The 19,885-nt window shown below is 35.0% G+C and overlaps 1 protein-coding gene across 6 annotated transcripts in view; it reads left to right on the plus strand.

Moving 5' to 3' along the window:
* Positions 1 to 19,885, plus strand: part of SETD9 (SET domain containing 9) — a 437,944-nt gene that overhangs the window by 350,280 nt on the left and 67,779 nt on the right. For all 6 annotated transcript variants that reach the window (XM_044063793.1, XM_044063792.1, XM_044063791.1 and 3 more), the window contains exon 6: positions 217 to 322. In XM_044063793.1, coding sequence (XP_043919728.1) covers positions 217 to 322 — 106 coding nt within the window. The remainder of the gene's footprint in view (positions 1 to 216; positions 323 to 19,885) is intronic.

The following is a 19,885-nucleotide window of genomic DNA, read 5'->3' on the forward strand; positions in this document are numbered from 1 at the left end:
TGACTCAATACCGTATATAGTGTTGCTTGTGCGAGTCGGTCTTAAATGTGGATGTGCTGACATGGTACACTGGTTGCAGGTTATAAGTACAAATCTAACTTTATTTTACTGAAAGAGACACATTGTTATAATGAATGTATTATTATTTTTTTGCAGTTTATATTTGCTAAGGTGTATTTTTATTTACACACATATTTATGTTCTCTGCTGTTCCAGAAAGAGAAGCAAATGTCTGTTACCAAGAATTCGATGTACCTGCACATTTTCCACTCCATTTTCGACAATATCTTCCAAATGTCAGCTACATGCATGATATCGAGAGGTAGGTACCACATTATAAGAAATTCACTGCAGACCGACAAGATGACAAAAGCATTGGTTGTTGCTGAATATTACATTGTGTTTTAAGTGCTTGATTTGTAAATATTTTGATAGACATGATTAATAAGGTATCATAGACAAAAGCAATAGTGCAATCCACACTTTTACCAATAATTTATTTATTTTGTTGAATGAGTCATGGCATATCTACCATGATTTTGTGGTTATATAGCTTGCTGAATTATTTTTTATCAGTATGTCTGGATGGTAAATGGTTTTGCTTATGTATGCATTTATTTATTTCTTTAAGCCTGTCATTTCAAGAGTTCATGCTATCCAGAAGCATATGCTGTACGATTTGTGGTTGGGCTATATTTGGGTGGCTGCATTCTAATAGTTGGTGAACAGTTTCAAAACTCTTGTCTTCTCTGTTGTTCATAGAAACAGAAGCAGCATAACAATGGATGAAAATAACTAAGTAGGTGAAAATGAAGACTGGGTGGCCACGGTGGTGCAGCGGTTAGCATTGCCGCCTCACACCAAGGGGTTCTCCGGTTTGATCCTCGGCTGGGGTGCCTTCTGTGTGGAGTCAGCATGTCCTCCCTGTGGTCACGTGGGTTTCCTCCGGGTGCTCCGGTTTCCTCCCACATCCCAAAGACATGCTGTAGGTGGATTGGACACTCTAAATTGGCTCTAGGCATGAGTGCATGTGTGTGTGTGCTTTCTGTGGAAGGTTGGGTGCTGGGCTGGCAACTCAACACTGTAAAACTCCACTGCCAATCATGAGCAGACAGGTGTTCCGCCGTGGCGACCCCTAACTGGGAAAGGCTGAAAGAAGAAGAAGAAGGTGAAAATGAAGACAGAGGGCAGGATTCAGAGAGGCTTACTGAGATAAATTTCCAATTAAGAGCGTATTCTCCCATTGTGAATTTTCCCTAGTGGTAGCCATAGCACATAGTGTGGTCTCACTGGAAAAGCTGCTCGCCAAGGCAGCAGCCCACTTAGTGGATAATACTAGTTAGCTATGTGTTCTCCCTAAAAATGGTGGCAGCTCTGGACTAGCTCTTACTCTGCTGAGTTATTTTTTCCGTAGCAAGGAAAAAGTGTATGCCATTTTTTGACAACATACATCCATTCATTCCTATGGGACTGATCACAGCACATACTCATAAGTACTGCTGATTTGTACATGTGTGTGTGTGTGTGTGTGTGTGTGTGTGTGTGTGTGTGTGTTCATGTCTGTAGGGACATGAATGTAGCTGAATGTGTATGTGTGTGTGCTCATGTCTTTAGATACATAAATGTAGCTGAAAGAGTGTGTGTGTGTGTGTGTGTGTGTGTGTGTGTGTGTGTGTGTGTGTGTGTGTGTGTGTGTGTGTGTGTGTGTGTTTGGACGTGTGTGCACATGTCTGTAGGGACATAAATGTAGCTGTGTGTGTGTGTGTGTGTGTGTGTGTGTGTGTCTAGGTGACTGTACTGTGGGAGATAAGTATAGGGAAGACAGAGTGTGTGTGTGTGTGTGTGTGTGTGTGTGTGTGTGTGTGTGTGTGTGTGTGTGTTTGTGTGTGTGTGTGTTCATGTCTGTAGGGACATGAATGTAGCTGAATGTGTATGTGTGTGTGTGTTCATGTCTGTAGGGACATGAATGTAGCTGAATGTGTATGTGTGTGTGTGTTCATGTCTGTAGGGACATGAATGTAGCTGAATGTGTATGTGTGTGTGTGTTCATGTCTGTAGGGACATGAATGTAGCTGAATGTGTATGTGCTCATGTCTTTAGGTACATAAATGTAGCTGAAAAAGTGTGAGTGTGTTTGGATGTGTGTGCACATGTCTGTACGGACATAAATGTAGCTGAATGTGTGTGTGTGTGTGTGTGTGTGTGTGTGTGTGTGTGTGTGTGTGTGTGTGTGTGTGTGTGTGTCTGTGTGGTGCCAAGAGTGTGATTGTCTCAGTAGATCCTTGTTTGTGGGTGCATAGGAGAATATCTGAGAGAGAGTGTGCGTGTCTGCCAGCTGAGGGGTGCCTATGCTACAGTGATAAGTGTGCTGACAGGGAGAGAAATAGCACAGTCAGATCTGACGGTACACTGTTATATTTAGAGGCATGGTAATTAGCTGCTAATGAGGAATCCCAGATTGAATGTTTAATGTTAAAATAAAGAAGCACAAAAAAGTATTTTAGAAATGTTTTATAAAATATTTGGTTAGAAAGCAATAATGCTTTGATTATTCATTTAAAATTCTTGAGAACTGATAGTAGAAAGTAGAATTCTTACAAGAGAGAAAGTGGACTTTCAAGCTTCACTTGAAAAGTTAAATCAATTTTTGCAACTCAGATGGCTGAGAAGATGGAATTATTCATAATAAGGATCATCAAAGTAGTGCATTCGTAATATGACTGGTAAAAGCCATAGGTAGAAGTCAGCTTTCCAGCTAGGTCTGAAGAGCAATCAGGAATACACAGGGCACATTAAGTTACATGTGATGCTGTAACTGTCTGCAAGAAGTCTGACAATAAAGTAGAATGTAGCTAGTGCCACCTACAGTTCTGTATTTGCTGATGAATTGAACAGTTGCTGATGCATTGATCAGTTGTCTACATTACTTCACAGTTCACTGTAACTTCCTTGGCTGATCTGACAGGACAGACAATTTTATCTGGATTTTTTCAGTATATATTATCTGTATTGCATATATTAACTTGTGTATATCCATTTATATTGATTATGCCATGTTTTCTTCTGGTGGCTAATGATATCCTTTACATTGCATTACATTTGCTTAATGGCAGAAGGAGACAGTAAGCATGTGTTGTCTTCCTTTTAAATGCATTTGACATTCAAGCTTCCTCCATTACGGACTTCCCCTTACCCTTTTCCACCTTTCTCACACCCTCTTGAATGCCTCTGTATATTTCCTCTCCAGCCCACATCATGGTACAGGTGGTACCTCACAATTCAACCGTAATCCATTCCAGAACAGCGGTTGAATTAAGAGCCGCCATTTCCCATATAAATGTATGGAAATGGTTTAATCCGTTCACAGCCCAAACATAATTAAAAAATACACTTAAAACATTTTTTTAAAATGTAGCTCACCATGATTTGAAGTGTAGAACATCTCTTAAATGGAGGAGAGGATATGGAGGAGGGATGGAGCAGGAATGGAGGACTACTGTACATTCCTAAAACTATGGCTCACATGTCACATACAAATTTATTTGGCTTAAATCCATCTAAGAATGCAGGATAACATGTTTCCTGTCCAGCTAAAATGCATGCTCATTACATCATAGTGCAGTAGCAGTTGTGAAATGAATATCTATTGTTTCTGATTATGATTAATGTTTTATTTAGTTCACTTTAATGTGATAGAAATTATAACTTAAAACATCTTACAACAGTTTCCTATCCACACCCCAAAAGAAATAATAACATTATAACTTAAAACATCTTACAACAGTTTCCTATCCTCACCCCAAAAGAAATAATAACACACAGTACAGTGTATACTGGTGTCTCTGTTTTTTAATCCCTCTTTACAACTTTGCTCAATGGCTCTTGGCTCATTCATTCAGATGAGTCAGCATCATACACTTGTGCCCATTCTCTCTGCCCAGCCCCACCATTGTCCATGCCAAAAACTGAATGAGTCACCATATTTACACTATTTACAGAGTCCACTTAGTCTTTGGTTGCTCGAAGGGGAGTCTTCTTTACCCTGTCCTGCCTGTTCACTCTGTTTTTTGGCAGGTGTAGGTGAAAAAAATTTGTCCAGGGTGGCTTGTCTTTCCCTCTTTTTTAGGATGGACTTGAAGTGCTGCATAATTGTGTTGTTAAACAAGTCCATCATCTTGTTGATGTCACTTATGTTTTGGGTGCCACTCCAAGACTGTAGCCTGCACCTTCTCCCAGTTCGCTAAAAGTTCTTTAATGCAAGCTGTTGGCATAGGTCATTTTTCCCTGGCGTCCTCAACTTCAGAAGAAAATTCCCTTTCTTTTTCATTGAACTGCTCATTGCTGTAAATTCTTCCATTGCGAGCTCGTTGTCATGGTCTTGTAGCAGTTCCACATCTGCCTCATCCACCTGCCCCATGTCCAGGTATTCTGCTGTAGAAACAATGTCTTACAGCACTTCAGCTACTTCAGTATCTTCAGCTGCTTCATCCACAATTTTTCCCCGGGAAAAGGAAGGAACCAGGTTCCTCCAGGCTACGCAAAGAGCTTTCTGTGACACTCCATCCCAGGCACTTTTGATGAATGATATGGCATGAAGAATGTTGAACTCAGTCTTCCAGAATTCCTTCAGTGTTTTATCTGAAGAATGGGTCGTGTCAAAGAGCCTTGAGAAGAGTGCTTTTGTGTAGAGCTTCTTGAAGCAGGCATCGATTTGTTGATCCATAGGTTGAATGAGAGAAGTTGTATAGGGAGGCAGGAACTGAACCTTGATGATATCATAGTCTGTCTAAAGAATTTCCTCTTTCACTGAAAAATAGTTCTGGGTCTGGTACTTCTTGACACTTGGAGCAAACTCCTCAAAAATCCAGTCCTTAAAAACTGACTGGTCTACCCAAGCTTTGGTGATTGATTTCCACAATGTAGGTAGTTTTGATTTTATAATCTTTTTTTCCAAAGCACCTTGGGTTTTCTGAGTGATACACCAGGAGAGGCTTCAGCTTGAAGCCTCCATTGGCATTTGCTGCCAGGAGGAGTGTGAGCCTATCTTTTTTGGGCTTGTGACGTGGAATCCTAGTTTCTTCCTGAGTGATGTAAGTCCTACTTGGCAATCTCTTCCAGAAAAGCTCAGTTTCATCACAATTAAAAATCTGTTCTGGCAGATAGAACTTCTCTATCAGTTCTTCAAATTCCTTGACAGATTTCTGTGCACCTTGTCAGCACTAGCTGCTTCAGAACACTGTGGATGCCACTTTTTTTTAAATATGTGGAACCATCCCCTACTTGCTTTAAATTCCTCTCTTTGCTGTGAGCTACTTGGGAGTTTTTTTTGGAGGTCTTCAGAGATGAGCTTAACTTTCTCACAGACCATGGTCTGAGTTATTGGATCTCTCTTCATCTGCCTTTCCTGAATCCAAACAAGAAGTATCTTCTCTGTAACTTCATGAATTGTTTTTCTGTGTTTGTCCAAAACCTTCATTGTGGCTTTTGACACCTTAGCACCCATAATGGCGTCTCCATTTTTCCAAAATGTTGAGACGGTAGACCTAGGCAAACCATACTGTTCTGCTATTCATCCTGTTTTACCTCCTCTCTCAATTTTACCTGTGATTTCTTTCTTCTTTTCAATGCTCAGCCACTTATTTTTCCTGCCAGTATCACTCTTCCTTGGCCCCTTTTCTTCTCTTCTTCATAACACTTAAAAGAAACAACTGCACTATATAAACAACACAACAATAGCAGGAAACAATGAACAACTTTTCAGCCTCTTTTCTGGGTTGAATTGCAGGACACCCGGGCTACTGAAAGTGCAGTTGAATTGCAAAATGGTCGAGTTGCAAGGTGGTTGAATTGTGAGGTACCACCTGTAGTTCTTCCCTGAGGCCTACAACACACTGTCTCTGTAAAAGTACTTTGAGAGATTCAAAGAGTAGTTAGCCCCTGCAGTCCACTGCCTGTGTCTCCTCTTTCTCCCTCTATCTCGGTAACCATTTGAAATGTTGCGACTCGCATGAGCAAGAACTGAAATTTGGATTGAATAGCAGAAAAAAAATTTGGATGTACTAAGTCTGAGATGGCCATTTCATGGAATATTCCCTTTCCTCCAAGGTGTGGAGATCTTGGAGTTGGTACATATAAGTTTTGGGGGTATGGAGGGTGCAGGGAGGCATGCACTCCCTTGCAAAAGTAAAGTTTAAAAGAGATTCACTGTCTTCTACATCTATTTTTACAGTTTGATGGCACTCAACATTACGAGTGCTGAAATTTCAGTACTGTGCCCTCAATTTTTCCTGTTCTTCACATCTCCCTGACATGTTGCACCAAATATCAAGAGCTCTAGGAACTCTAGTATCAGGTTATACTCCTTTTCTGTCCATCCCACAGATTTTTCTGTTAGATTTTCTATGGATTCTTCTATCTGTCTGATGTCCTTTCTCCTTATATAGCTTTGGAAAAGATTATTAACAATTGTTCTTGTGGGAGGCCAATTCCTCTAAGAACTACCAATTACATTATTTTTTTTGTCTAGGCAGTTACCCAAGGATGGGACTCAGTGTCTCTAGTCTTCCTTACTCGTGTGCTCTAGGTATTCTGGTTTCCTCAAGATAGATCAAACCACTTATTAGACACTGGTCCCCATTCCTGTGGTTGCCTTTGTCAGTTGTAAGGACCCAACCAATCCATTCCCAAATATTCATCCTTGAACTCCCATTATGTAACGGCGCATACCCACCCAGTATGTTTAGAGAGGTTACTGCATGTCCGGCAAACAAACGAGTTTCACATTTGCTCTATGTTGGTGTTCTTGGTTTTTGGTACAGGGCTGTTATCATGTTGATTAAGATGATGGCAGATACAGATGAATGTCGTATTGTATGAATGTACAAGATTGGACAGAAAGTTATCTGTCATGTAAAAAATCAGAATGCAGTGTCTTCAGGAAACCAGCACTTTAGTCCAAGCTAAAAAACCTCCAGTTAGCGTTTTCATCTCCTCAATTACAAATACAGAGACTTCTTCAGACTGAGGTTCAATACACATTCCTCCCTTTTTTAAACTAAATTCAGTCACATAATAAACCAACAAAACTCAGTCACATAATTAAACAAACATATGTTCATACCCCACATAATTTGATTGTAAAATAATTGTAAGACTTTTTTTATTTTAAGATCAGAATAAAAAATACCCAAAACTTGCATTCCAATTAATGCTTCAGCCCTTTTCTTTTTTTGATACATAATAAATTCTTCTCTATTATATATTAATATTGTATAGAAGAAGAACTGGGGTGGCTTGACTTAATGCATGTTTCCCACCAAGTCTCAGTAGTCATCACCATGAAATTAAAGTAGAATGAACAAAAATGTAGAACACAACAAACCAATAAAAAGCAGATGGCAAAGAGCAGTGTCAAATCCAAATAGACTTATATTCAAACACAGGTGACCATGGTCTGAAGAAGCAATTTTTTCGCGAAAGTGCTCACCTGTGTTTGAATAAAAGTCTATTTGGATTTTACACTGCTCTTTGCCGTCGGCTTTTTATTGGTTTGCTGAGGTGCTGTTCTACATCTTTGTTCATACTACTTGGTTTGTGGTTGAGCACAGCTTTACAGTCAGCAGGACTTGTTTTACCATATGAAATTAAAGTAGTAGAAACAGAAGTTATGGTTTACCTGAGAAGTGAAGGATTTAGTGTAGAAGATCAAACTCGGGTAACGTCACAGCCTGATGGAATAATGAGTTCCCAAATTAAGGAGAAGCTGGTGCATTGGAAAGCATCTGACCACTTGCCACATGAAAATGCTCTGAAACCTTCAGTAGGAAATTAGTGCAAAAGTTTAGTTGGAGTTGTACTGCAAGAGAAGGAGCAGGAAATAGTGGCACCGTCAATGTTGTGGAGTGATAGGACAGTGAGTTCCCATATGAAAGAGCAATGGGTGATGCAGGATGCAGTTAAAGAGAATGTCACAAGAAGATATTCTGGAACTTTCTCTAGAATGAGTGCAGGAAAAAAAGACAACATAAAATGCACCCTCAGTTTAGAAGAAAATTATCTAAGGGAAGAGTTTCTTGATTTAATAGAGATGGAGAGACATATTAAGATCAATAAAAATATATATTACGGAGAGTAAATAAAACCCAAAATCTTAGAAGTCTGATTAAACAGATGAACACCATAATCAAAAGTGTTAACAGGATTGGGGGGTGTGTGTGTGTGGCCAGGATGAGACTAGGATAGCAGCACTTTTCTTCTGCTCTGCTACTACATATATTTCTGACAGGAAATTTTATTTCTAAGTAATCCTAAACAACTCAATTAAGTGAATTATGGTAAATGGTGTCGTAAAGGATTATATCAAAACATTTTCATAAAATTCAACAATTTTCCTGTTGAAATCTGCAAGAGAAAAAATCTTCACTGTATCCTGCAGCACCATGAGTTATACAAAGGCAGCATCTCAAGACTCTGTGTTCAGAAAAGAGCTTCAGTCATTACTGACTAATATTCAAGAATTGTATTTGAAAATAGATAGATTGGACACCAAAACAGATGATTTTAAGAAAAACTGTTCCAAACAAATTAATGAATATCTACAGTTACAGACAAACCAGATTTCTGGCATTGAAGACTCCTTAAATGATATGGAAGGAAGACTAAGTGAAGGGGAGAACAGCATTGAATTCCTGTTGAAACAGAACAAGTATTTACTAGCTAAAACAGATGACATTAAGAACAGGTCCCATAGGAACAACATTTTAATTTTTGGTCTACTAGAAGGAATGGGAGGTAACTTCTTGTCTACCTGGCTCCCTAAAACTTTAGATTTGCCTAAAGCTCCCTCTTTTGGTATAGAGAGAGCACATGGATCTCTGGTCAATTTTGTATCAAAGTCCAGTACTTCCCTGAGGTCCATCATGGTTAAATTTATTTAATCTCAGGATAAAGAACTGTTATTCAAAACTGCCTGGTCTAAGTCACCACTTAAATCAGAAGGAAATATTATTTGTTTTGATAATGGCTATTCAGCAGCAGTAATGTTTAAAAGGAAATAACTCATTCTCCTTGTAAGAGAACTCAAGAAAAAGCAGATAAAAGTACATTTACTGTTCCCAGCCAGGCTGAAGATGTTTCTTTCTAATGGGGTTAAATTCTCTGAAGATCTTGACTTGCATTGTCATATCTGCAAACTAACAAATTTTTTGAATAAACAGAGGATATGGATCAGTCCATTATATCCTTAAAAAGACAAATGGGGACAAATGGAAATAACACAAATGAGAAAAAGAAGAAATTAAGGGGAAAATAAAGAGCTTTCCTTTTCCATTTTCTTTACTCACAAAGGAAATAAGATGTCAGTGATTGCTTTTTTCTTTTTATGTAAACAAGCTTAGTTTTACTTCTTTAAATATCTTTACCAGCAAAACATGAAATGACAACATGCTCAACTGCAACATAAATTGGAATCAGAAAATCAACAAGCAGACTATTAATGAAAGGTATTTGAATTCTGTTTTTTTCTCTGCCTCATGCTTGTCTAATTTCAGATAATTAAGAATAATTTTTAATAAGTTATGACAAAATATTATTAGTTTCCCTTAAATGAGGCATACAACATTTATACTAGTATATGATCTGAAGGGTTGCATACAGAGTTGCTTACTCAAGAACTAATGCTTACTTTATATCTGAAGTAGAAAATAAGCTGCAGTATAACTCAGCTGAATTTAAAGTTGTTTAATTCATATAAACTGCAGTTGCCTACTAAAGGGAAACACATCATTAGTGACATCTCATACTTTCTTGTTATAAAATGGAAAAGACATTAACAGTGTTAAATTAAAACTGTTACGTAAAGAAATGACAGATAAACATCTTCACCTAAGTGTGGAAGCAACTCAATGTAATCATTAAGTACAGTAACATTAGAAAAGCTGTTTCACTAAAACTAATAGTAAAAACTAAAAGCTGTTTGTCTTCCTAGTGCATAGATTTAGATAATATGTTACTGTACTGTTTAGTAGAATGATTTATGATATGGGAATGGTGGGAGGGTGGCTTAATGGTTAAGGTGTTTTCCTTACAAACACAAGGTGCAGGGTTTGAGTCTCACAAGGGATAATTGGCTAGGCTTAAAATGCCTTGCAAAGGCAGTTAGTTTAGTACTAATCTATGAACCCATGCTGGATTAAGGGAGAGATGATTGCAGTTGCTATGGATGTGTGTTCAGGTTCAATATAAAAGATATGGAAATTGTTGTCCCTGTGTGAGGTGCTTCTGTGTTAGATATGAAGCCCCTCTTTCCATAGTTTGAGCTTTTTTTACTTCATTTAGAACACATGAAGTTTTCTCTGGTAGACAGCTAGAGTTCAGTTGGAATTCTTACCTGAACAAGAGAACAGAGCTGTTCATGTTCAGAGACTCTGACTGACAGACAGCTTTAGTTGGTTAATTTGAATAAAAGGCAGAAACTTTTAAATATGCATTAGCTCAAATTTCACTGCAACTGTAGTTAAATATATGAACTGGCATTGAAGAAGGGAAACAATTATAATGTTACACATACTGTGAAATACCTTTGAATACATTAATAAGTAAATATATTTTGAAAGCACGCATTTGAAGGTTGATAGTAGTTGTCAATGAATGGTAAAACAAATATATATATAATGTTTAGAGCTTCATTATCAGGGGCTTGACATACATATGAATATGTTGTCAATACACTCAAAAGTCTCATACATAAAGCTAAAGAAGCAATAAACTATATACTTGACAGAAATAACATAGGAGGCTTTAATTTGGATTAATAAACCATTGAATATAAACAAATGAAATATTGTTTAAACATTGTAGAACAAGTAGTCATTTACTTTAATATAATCTTACAAAGAGGGAACAGAAGGGTCTGAAAGTACATTGGTATTATGGTGGGACACTGACACACCACAAAACATTTTAAACTGTGCAGCAGTCGTTCATATTGTATACTATTAGTTGATGAATTTCAAAACTATGCATAGACAAGGAACAAAAATAAGAGATGTAACCATATCTTAGTTTAACACCTTAATGAACACATAAAACTGGAGAATGTATATCTTAAATAACAAGTTAAGATGTAAAACAATTGTTCTACTATTATATATTAATGCTTTAAAGGATACATGTTCATCTTTATTTTACTGTTAATGGTATCATATTTGACTGTAGTAGAGTTGACTGTTTTGTTTTTTTTGGTCAGAGTATTGGATGGATGTGTTTGCTTGGATGGTTAGACTATTCAAGCAAGGACGGTTAGACTCCATGGGGGGTAAGAGAGATTTTAAAAGCAAATGTTTAATGTTAGTTAGATTTTTTTTAGCTTTTTTCGAGTGTACACAATAATAAATATTTTATGTCAAATCAAACCTTCAAAATGTTAATGTTCACATGATGATTAATAAGCAGTTCTTTACTAACAGTGTCATTATCTATTAGAAGTACATGTATACTTTGATTTATTAACTGTATTTCCATAAATGTCAGTGGATTAAATAACTGATGCATAAACAGATATTTGAAGTTTAATTCTCAAGTTGTTTTTTTACAGGAAACACACTTATTAACAGAAGACATAGATGGGTTAAATATTAAAAACTACACTATATTATCCAGTTCACAATATAATAACAAAAAATGGGGGGGATTGCTATATTATGGGAAATTCACTGTGATTATAGAAATATATCATAATGATAAAAGTATACTTTGTACTGTAACTATAAAGTATAATAAGAGGATATTCACTCGTATTAACTGGCATTAGATTCCTGGAATAGGAATTAAAACAGTTGACCAACATCTAGAACAAGTAATTAATAATATCAGGAGACTTTAATTGTATATTGTCACCAAGTGATACTAACAGAATAGGTAAAAGAAGAATCCAGGCATCTGCAAAGGCATTGCTAAAATACACTGAATTGTTTCATCTTAGAGATATAAATTAATTTTCAAAACCAAAGTCATTTTTTTTACCCATTATTACCATAGATATGGAACACAATCCAGAATTGACAGAGTTTGTGTCTCTAATGACCTGGCTAATGCAGTAGGCAAAGTCAAAACAATGACCTGTCCGCTTTCAGATCACAATGCAATTACCTTTGAGCTGTTTTTGAAAGCTAATAATAATGTTAAAGTCAGAAGATTAACAGCATATATAACTTGTTTAAAAGAATTCAATTACTTTTTTTTATTAAAGAAATCATTTCCTTTATAGAAATTAATAATATAGAAGGTACTTCAGAAATCTATTTATGGGATGCACTAAAAGCATATCTTTTTGGTAGAGTCACTAACTGGTTGTCAAAAAAAAAAGTGGGACAAAGAATTACATGAAATACAAGAAACACTTGAAAAGTTGAAATTAGAAAATCAGACAAATAAAAGTAATAATACAAAAGAGATTAATAAGCAAAACAACAAATATTTGGAAATCTTAAAAACCATAAAACTAAAATCAACCTTGAAAAGTTTAACATGATTAACTTCTCTATTAACCCAAAATCTATGCACAATTTAGCCAAAAAAAAAAAACAAAATTACTCAGTAAGTCCAATCACATAAAAGAAGTCTACTCACATAGGAAGAAAAGAAAACTAACAGAAATAGAAGATATTCTAAAGGAATTCAGTGATTATAATAAAATCAATCAAATTAATATATTAATAGATCCAGAAGAAATAATTAAAATATTTATCAAAAAATATAAAAACTAAACTATCTGATGACCAGATGAAATTAATTGACAAACTGATCTATATGTCTGAACTTCAAACTCAAATTTCTAAACTGAAACCTAATAAAGCAGCAGGTAATGATGGGATTATATCTGAACTTTATAAGATGTTACCCAAAGAAGCCCTAGACATACTTAACAAGTTTTGTTCTATAGTCAAGGACCTAGCTAAGTTTCCTCCTTCCTGGAAATATACCCTTAGCTCTCCAATTTTAAAAAGTGACAAAGATCCTACTGAATGCTCTTCATACAGGGTGATTTCACTTTTAAATGTAGATTATAAATTGTTCATGGCAATTCATGCTAATAGATTAAAATATATTCTACCATCCATGATTGATGAAGATCAGGCTGGTTTAATCTTAAACAGAAATATTTATGATAATATTAAAATAATAATCACAATAATTGACTGTGCAAATAAAACAAAGCAGGACTTAGCATTAATGAGTCTTGATATTAATAATGCTTTTGACTCAGCAAACTGGATATATCTCTTGCTGCTTTTAGAGGAATATCATTTCTCAAGTAACTTCACACATCTTATCCATCTTCTTTATAATTATTGTTTTGCATATGTTAAATGCATATGTCAAATGCAGTTAAATGTTAAATAAAGTTTGCTACTAGCTCCCCTTATAGAACTCATCACTGTCTAAATCTAAAACAACTAGGCTGGCTAGAACTTCCAAATCTGATACAATTTCATCAACTTTCAATAACTCACAAGGCCCTTAATCAGCCCAACAATACTCCCATACTCTCTAGCTTTATTACACCATATAGTAATCTCAAAAATTTACGATCCTCAAACAAAATGCTTATGAATATTACTAAATCTAAAAACTTAGCAGGTGATTCCTTGTTCTCTAACTCTGTTGGAAAAGTATGGAATCAATTACCACCTGACCTTACATCTCAGACCTCTCTCCCACTTTTTAAAAGAAATCTAAAACACTACTTCAATAACCACTGGCTATGCTTCTGTTGTAACCCTGACTAACATTTTCTTGTCTCTGATCTTCTACCTTCTCCAATTACAAAACTTCTTAAAATACTTCTATATCCTTTTCTCTCATATAAATTATACATGTATATTAGTAAACTATGACCTACTAAGATTTGTTCCTAATAAGAGTACCTTATTAAAAAAAAAAAATTATTGTTCTATATTTTATAATTTTCTTTACCAATTTCTTTAGCTTACACTTTCTGTTATAAGTACAGCTGTTTAAAACTTTTTTATGTTATAATTATTGCTGCATATGACTGTCTCTATGCTATTTTTGTTAAATTGTATGTTATTTCCTGGAGCTTTTCTCCCCAGGCCTCTACTGAAAATGGACATATATCCAGTTAGACTAGCCCGGTCAACAAATGTAAAATAAATAAAATAAAAAAAAAATAAAATAGGTACTTTTACTTCTGATTCTATACAGATTTTGAAAGGAACCAAACAAGGAGGTCTTCTTTCACCTCTGCTTTTTACTCTAATTATGGAACAATTTGCTAATTTTCTCAGATCAAATATAGATATAAAATATATTAACATAAATTTAAACTCTAAAATTCAGCTGTTTGTTGATGACATCTTATTGGAATTATCTGACAATGATAATTCTCTATCTGCAATTTTCTTAGCAATGGATGTATTTCAAAGAAAATCTGGTTTAACATTTATCGATGACAAAACAAGAATCCTACCTGTAAATACAAGTAAGAATAGAATCAAAAATAAATTCATTAAATACATTGTCAGAGAAGAAAATTAATTATTTAGGAATAATTATAACAGATAACATTAAATATATAATAAATTATAATTATACTAACAGCATGAACAATATAAAGAATCTACTAGACAAATGGAATAAAATGTTCTTCATGATGGAAGGGAGGTTATCTATAATCAAAATGATTATCTTACCAAAAATCCTATATATTATACTATCACTGACATTACCCCCCACAAAAAGTTGTATTAAAGAATTTAACACTTAATTTTGAGATTTCTCTGGTATCCCATAAATCAAGAACTGCTTTAAACCATCATGTGAGAGATTGAGCAGCAGGAGGGATATGGCTACCAGATCTAGAATTATATTCATTATCATCACTTATAAAAACAATATAGCTTTGGAATAATAACACTTACACAGCTAGGTGGAAAGTATTTTTTAGGAAATCTCTTTTAAACTCTAAACATAATAGATATTCTAATAATTGTCTCATACTAAATAACAGTCTACATTGCTTATTAAAAAAATTACCTTATAGGAAAGAGTCACCAAACAAGTCACTCATATTTCATTTCTACTATATTAAACAATTTAAAAAAGTGTATATAGAAACCTGACATGTAAAGCATAGATCTTCCTTGTATTTCCTATGGCATATACCTCCACCTCAAAGTTAGAAACAGTGATCACATTTAAAGAGAAAAATCTGCTCTATTGGTTTCATTTAATAAAAGATGAAAAGCTACATTCTGTTGATTATATTAAGAACAAATGTAATTTAGATAAAGACATGTGGCTAGATGTGCATTCCTGCAGACAACATGTAGAAGGGGAAATTAAGTTAATGCAATCAAGGATAAGAGATCCCCATAATTAATTGAATATCTAATATTCTTAATGAAATAAAACACAGGTGGACAGGGTCTGTTACCTAAATTATATAGAGTTGTGAGGAGAGAAATAAAACATTGCAGTGACAATTATTGGAACTGTTTTACCCAAATTAATAATAGACCTCTGAGTGAAGAAGAAGAAGATAAACAAAATAATTCTAATATCTTCTAAGCATACAACTTCATCTCTTAGAGATGGAATCTCTTTACTTGGAAATTTTTTCATAGATCTTTCCCCACACCACATAAAATTGAATGGTGTTCAAGCAGAAACAAGTTTGCTGGAGATGTAAACAAGAACTTAAAGCGGATTGGCAACACATGCTTTTTGACCGTACTGTTTTAACACCTTATTGGAATAACATTAATCTCTTTTACAGGCTTGTTGGAGATAAATTTGTTTTATCTAAATCACTAATCCTTTTTAACACTCCTATTCCTATATGTGTTAAAAAAAGAAATATTGCATTTTGTGGTCTATACTATCTATAGCAAGAAAGGTTATAATTCAGAATTGGAAGAAAAAATATACACCCTCCTTCAAATAATTTATAAATATTGCAACTGAAGTCTGTCACCTGGAAATCATTACAATTAAGTCAAGATAAACCAGGATTACCTCTTGCTACAATACATGGGCAAAACTTATCTGCTTGACAAGCAAAAATAATTGCATTTTAGATTTAATGTAATGTATAATAACTTGAATGACTTGATGGTTAATGGGCACTCCTGTAAATAGTTGTGTTTTTCTTTTGTGTGTGAGGTTTAGTTGAATTTTTTTAATTTATGTTTGCAAATATCTGACTATAAATATCGTGATTATTTTACAAATTGAAAATCCAATAAAAACTTTAAAAAACTGTTAACAGAAATTCATGTGATATAACAGAAGTAAATAGGATATACTGTGCAGCTAAATTAATAAGGGAAGAAATAAAATGTCATCATGGAAGCATCAAATAGAGAAAACTATAAAGAAATTAACAAAGATATCGTCACTGTTAGAACAGTATAGAAGAAGAAACAAATCAAGAAAAATACTTAGACATGATAAAAGCAACGTACAGTATCAGAACAGACTGGGATCTGTTGTACACTATTGCAAATAATATGCTAAAGATATCGGGTCTATATTACAACATCGAACTCACAGGAGTTCGAACATTGCAATATCGAACCATAAAATTCGAAATCCAATGATAACAAAAAACACAGAACAACGATTTTTTTCCCAGGGAAAAAAATCGCTGTTCTCTGACAAAAAAAAATGTACACTTTAAACTTAAACTAAAGTGGGGGGCTTCACCCCCCCCACCCCACCCCAATGTGGGGAGTTGTGCCCCCCACAGCTCCCTACTTAAATATACCAACTCCGAGATCACACCACAGTGGAGGAAATAGCAAAGCCCTGAAAACGGCCCACCAATTTTTTTCCCTGGGAAAAAAAATCGGTGTGCCATGGCTTCGCTATTTTCGTATTTTGAACATTTGGGTTTGATATTACAACATTCGAACTCCTGTGAGTTTGATGTTGTAATATAGACCCAAGATATCAGTACATGCAGAAAAATATAAGATATGCAGATAAATATAAAGAAAAAGTATAAAATATGCAATTCATTGAAGACCCAAAAACAGTTTTATAGAGAATTAGGAAACAAAGCAAAAGGAACAGAAACATCAACAAAAAAGAACAAATATACATATTTTGTTACAAGGAATGTGATATAGAAGAACTTGAGCAGGCAGGAGTGTATATGAAAATAATAAATATGGTGAATGGCTAGAAGAGGTAAAAGAAACAGTAAGAAGTTCAGCTGCATAAGATATGAAATGGGATGAAGTAATGACCTGAGAAAATGAAACAAACTTAAGAAAAGTTGCTAGCTGGAAAACCCCAGGCCCAGATGCAGTACCTATATTCTAGCTAAAAATATTAACATTGTTACATGAAGATTTAGCCGTGAGTAAGAAGTACTTATATGCGGATCCCGAACAGACACCAGCCTGGTTAACAACAGTAAAAATGATGCTCCTCCTTCAGAGTGAATCTATAAACTATCCTAAAAACTGTAGACCAATAACTTTCCTTCCAACATACAAACTATTTACTGGAATTAATGCTATCATAATTTATAGTCATTTAGAAGAAATCTCAATCATGGCAGTAAAACAAAAGGGTAAAAGAAGAAGTCGTATAGAACAAAGGATCATTTGTTGCTAAATAAAGTCATAATGAAGAGTTGTAAAAAGGGAAAGAATCTAAGTATGGCATGGACAGATTACAAAAAAAAATTGACAATATCCCACATTTGTGGATAAAGGAGTGCTTAGAGATGTATAAGATGCACTCTACCTTGATCAGTTTACATTAAAGTGACCATAAAACAGTAGTAAACCAATATGCAGTTTAGTCATGACAAAGGGCAAATTATTATCCCAGGGATAAAAATTCAAAGAGGGCTATTCCATGGTGATTCTTTGTCACCGCTGCTGTTTTGTCTTGCCCTTAACCCATTAAGCTGTTTACTTACCAGAGTAGGTCTTTCTTTTAAACAGGAAACATTTTTTATTAAGTTATCACTTCTCACATAGGCGGTCATACATTTATATAAATGAAAACAAACCATATTGACATAATCTTAGTTGCAAGCATTTTACATCACAAACCATAATGACATAATTTTAGTTGCACACATTATACATCACTTATAATCACTGACAGTCATAGCTCGTTCAAATGCTGCCTTCTTTTAGCCTCATTCCTCCCCTGTAATATTTTTCCCACAATTCACATTTTTTCCTATGTAATTTATTCCTACCCTTTTCTAAAGATTACCATTATTAGGATTGGGTTATAATTTGGCTCCCAGAAAACATCCAAATGTAAACACTTCTTGTCTTCTTTTTTGTGGATGACTTAAACACTGTATAGTTCCTCAGATAAGGAGTTGAAAGCACAACTGCAGGTGGTTAAAACTTTGTCAGATGATATAAGAATGTCATTTGGTCTTGACAAATGTGTGAAAGCAACACTTAAAGCAGGAAAGCTGCAACACCAAGACAATATCAATTTGGGACAAGGAATTTAATATATACGAACTTGAGCAGGTAGGAGTGTATACATTTTTGAAGGATCGGCAATAAAACATGAACAAATGAGACTAAAACTCAGTAAGGAATACTACAGAAGAGTAAAATTAAAAGTGAAAACAGCACTGACATCTAGGAACAACATTCAAGCTATAGACCAATTTGTTCTCCCTGTTTTAGCTTACAATTTTGGCGTGATTGACCGTTCCCAAAAGGTATTGGATCAGTTGGGCAGAAAAACAAAAAACAAGCTTCACGTTTATGAAATTATATATAAAAGTGTATACCAAGATTATATATCCCTTGTTCTGAAGGAGGTACTGACTTCCTCAAACTTGACTACATGTATATGTCTGCAGTCATGGAACCGCATACACATCTGCATACACATCACCAGATCCAAACATAGTGAAAGTTTTAAGCATAAGGAGAAAAAGCCTAAACTGACTTCCCTGCTTAGTTTAGCAGAAACTTACAAGTGTTGAGTGAGAAGGAAAATCAAAGCAGAAGTAGACAAAAATCAGGCAAATGAATGTGCCAAAAAAAAAGAAAGAAAGAATATAAGGAGAAAGATCAGAAGAGAAGGCAAGAAATGTGGAAAAGGCATAAATAGTGTGGTTAAGTACAGAAAACTCCTCGAACAATCTGATGTTGTTCAGGATTTGACAGAGGAATGATTAAGGAGAAATGAATTTAAACCAAAAGGTGAAAGGTTAATAATGGCAGCACAGGACAGTGGACTATGCACACATTGGTTTTATAAAGTCCATTGAACATATGGGAGACACAGACAAATCCAGGTTCTGTAAAACAGGACTGGAAATAGTCACACATCTCATTATGGCAGAGAGCCTGCATAATGAAAGGCATAATAATGTGGCAAGACTGTTGCACTGAGGATTGTGCAAGCATTATAATATTTAAAGTAGCTGAGAAGCACTGGAAACATGAGCCACAAACATTATAGAGAATGATGAAGTTTTTATCACATGGGATCACCCAACAGTTCAGAAAATAGATACGAGAAAACTAGATATTGTAGTTCATGAAAAGAAGAAATTGCTATACCCAGTAATTAGTGTCTTATGTACAGAAAGAGACAAAGTTATAAAATACCATGATTTGCAGGCAGAAATGAGAGCAGCATGAAAGAAGGATACTCGGACAGTTCCAATAGTAGTAGGAGCAAAGATACTCATAAAAAGAATTTGCAGTTTTATTTATATATGCTACCAGTACATGTAGCTCATTATAGATTGCAGGAGTCAATTCTGGACACACTGCAGGTGTTGGGAAGAACACTTTTGGGTAACATCAAAGATTGAAACGGTACTAATTTATTGATCTTTAATCATACTGTGACTTAGGAATGG

Source organism: Protopterus annectens, chromosome 2.part2 (genome assembly GCF_019279795.1).
Source record: "Protopterus annectens isolate FY-2018-M chromosome 2.part2, PAN1.0, whole genome shotgun sequence".
Lineage (NCBI taxonomy): Eukaryota > Metazoa > Chordata > Ceratodontiformes > Protopteridae > Protopterus > Protopterus annectens.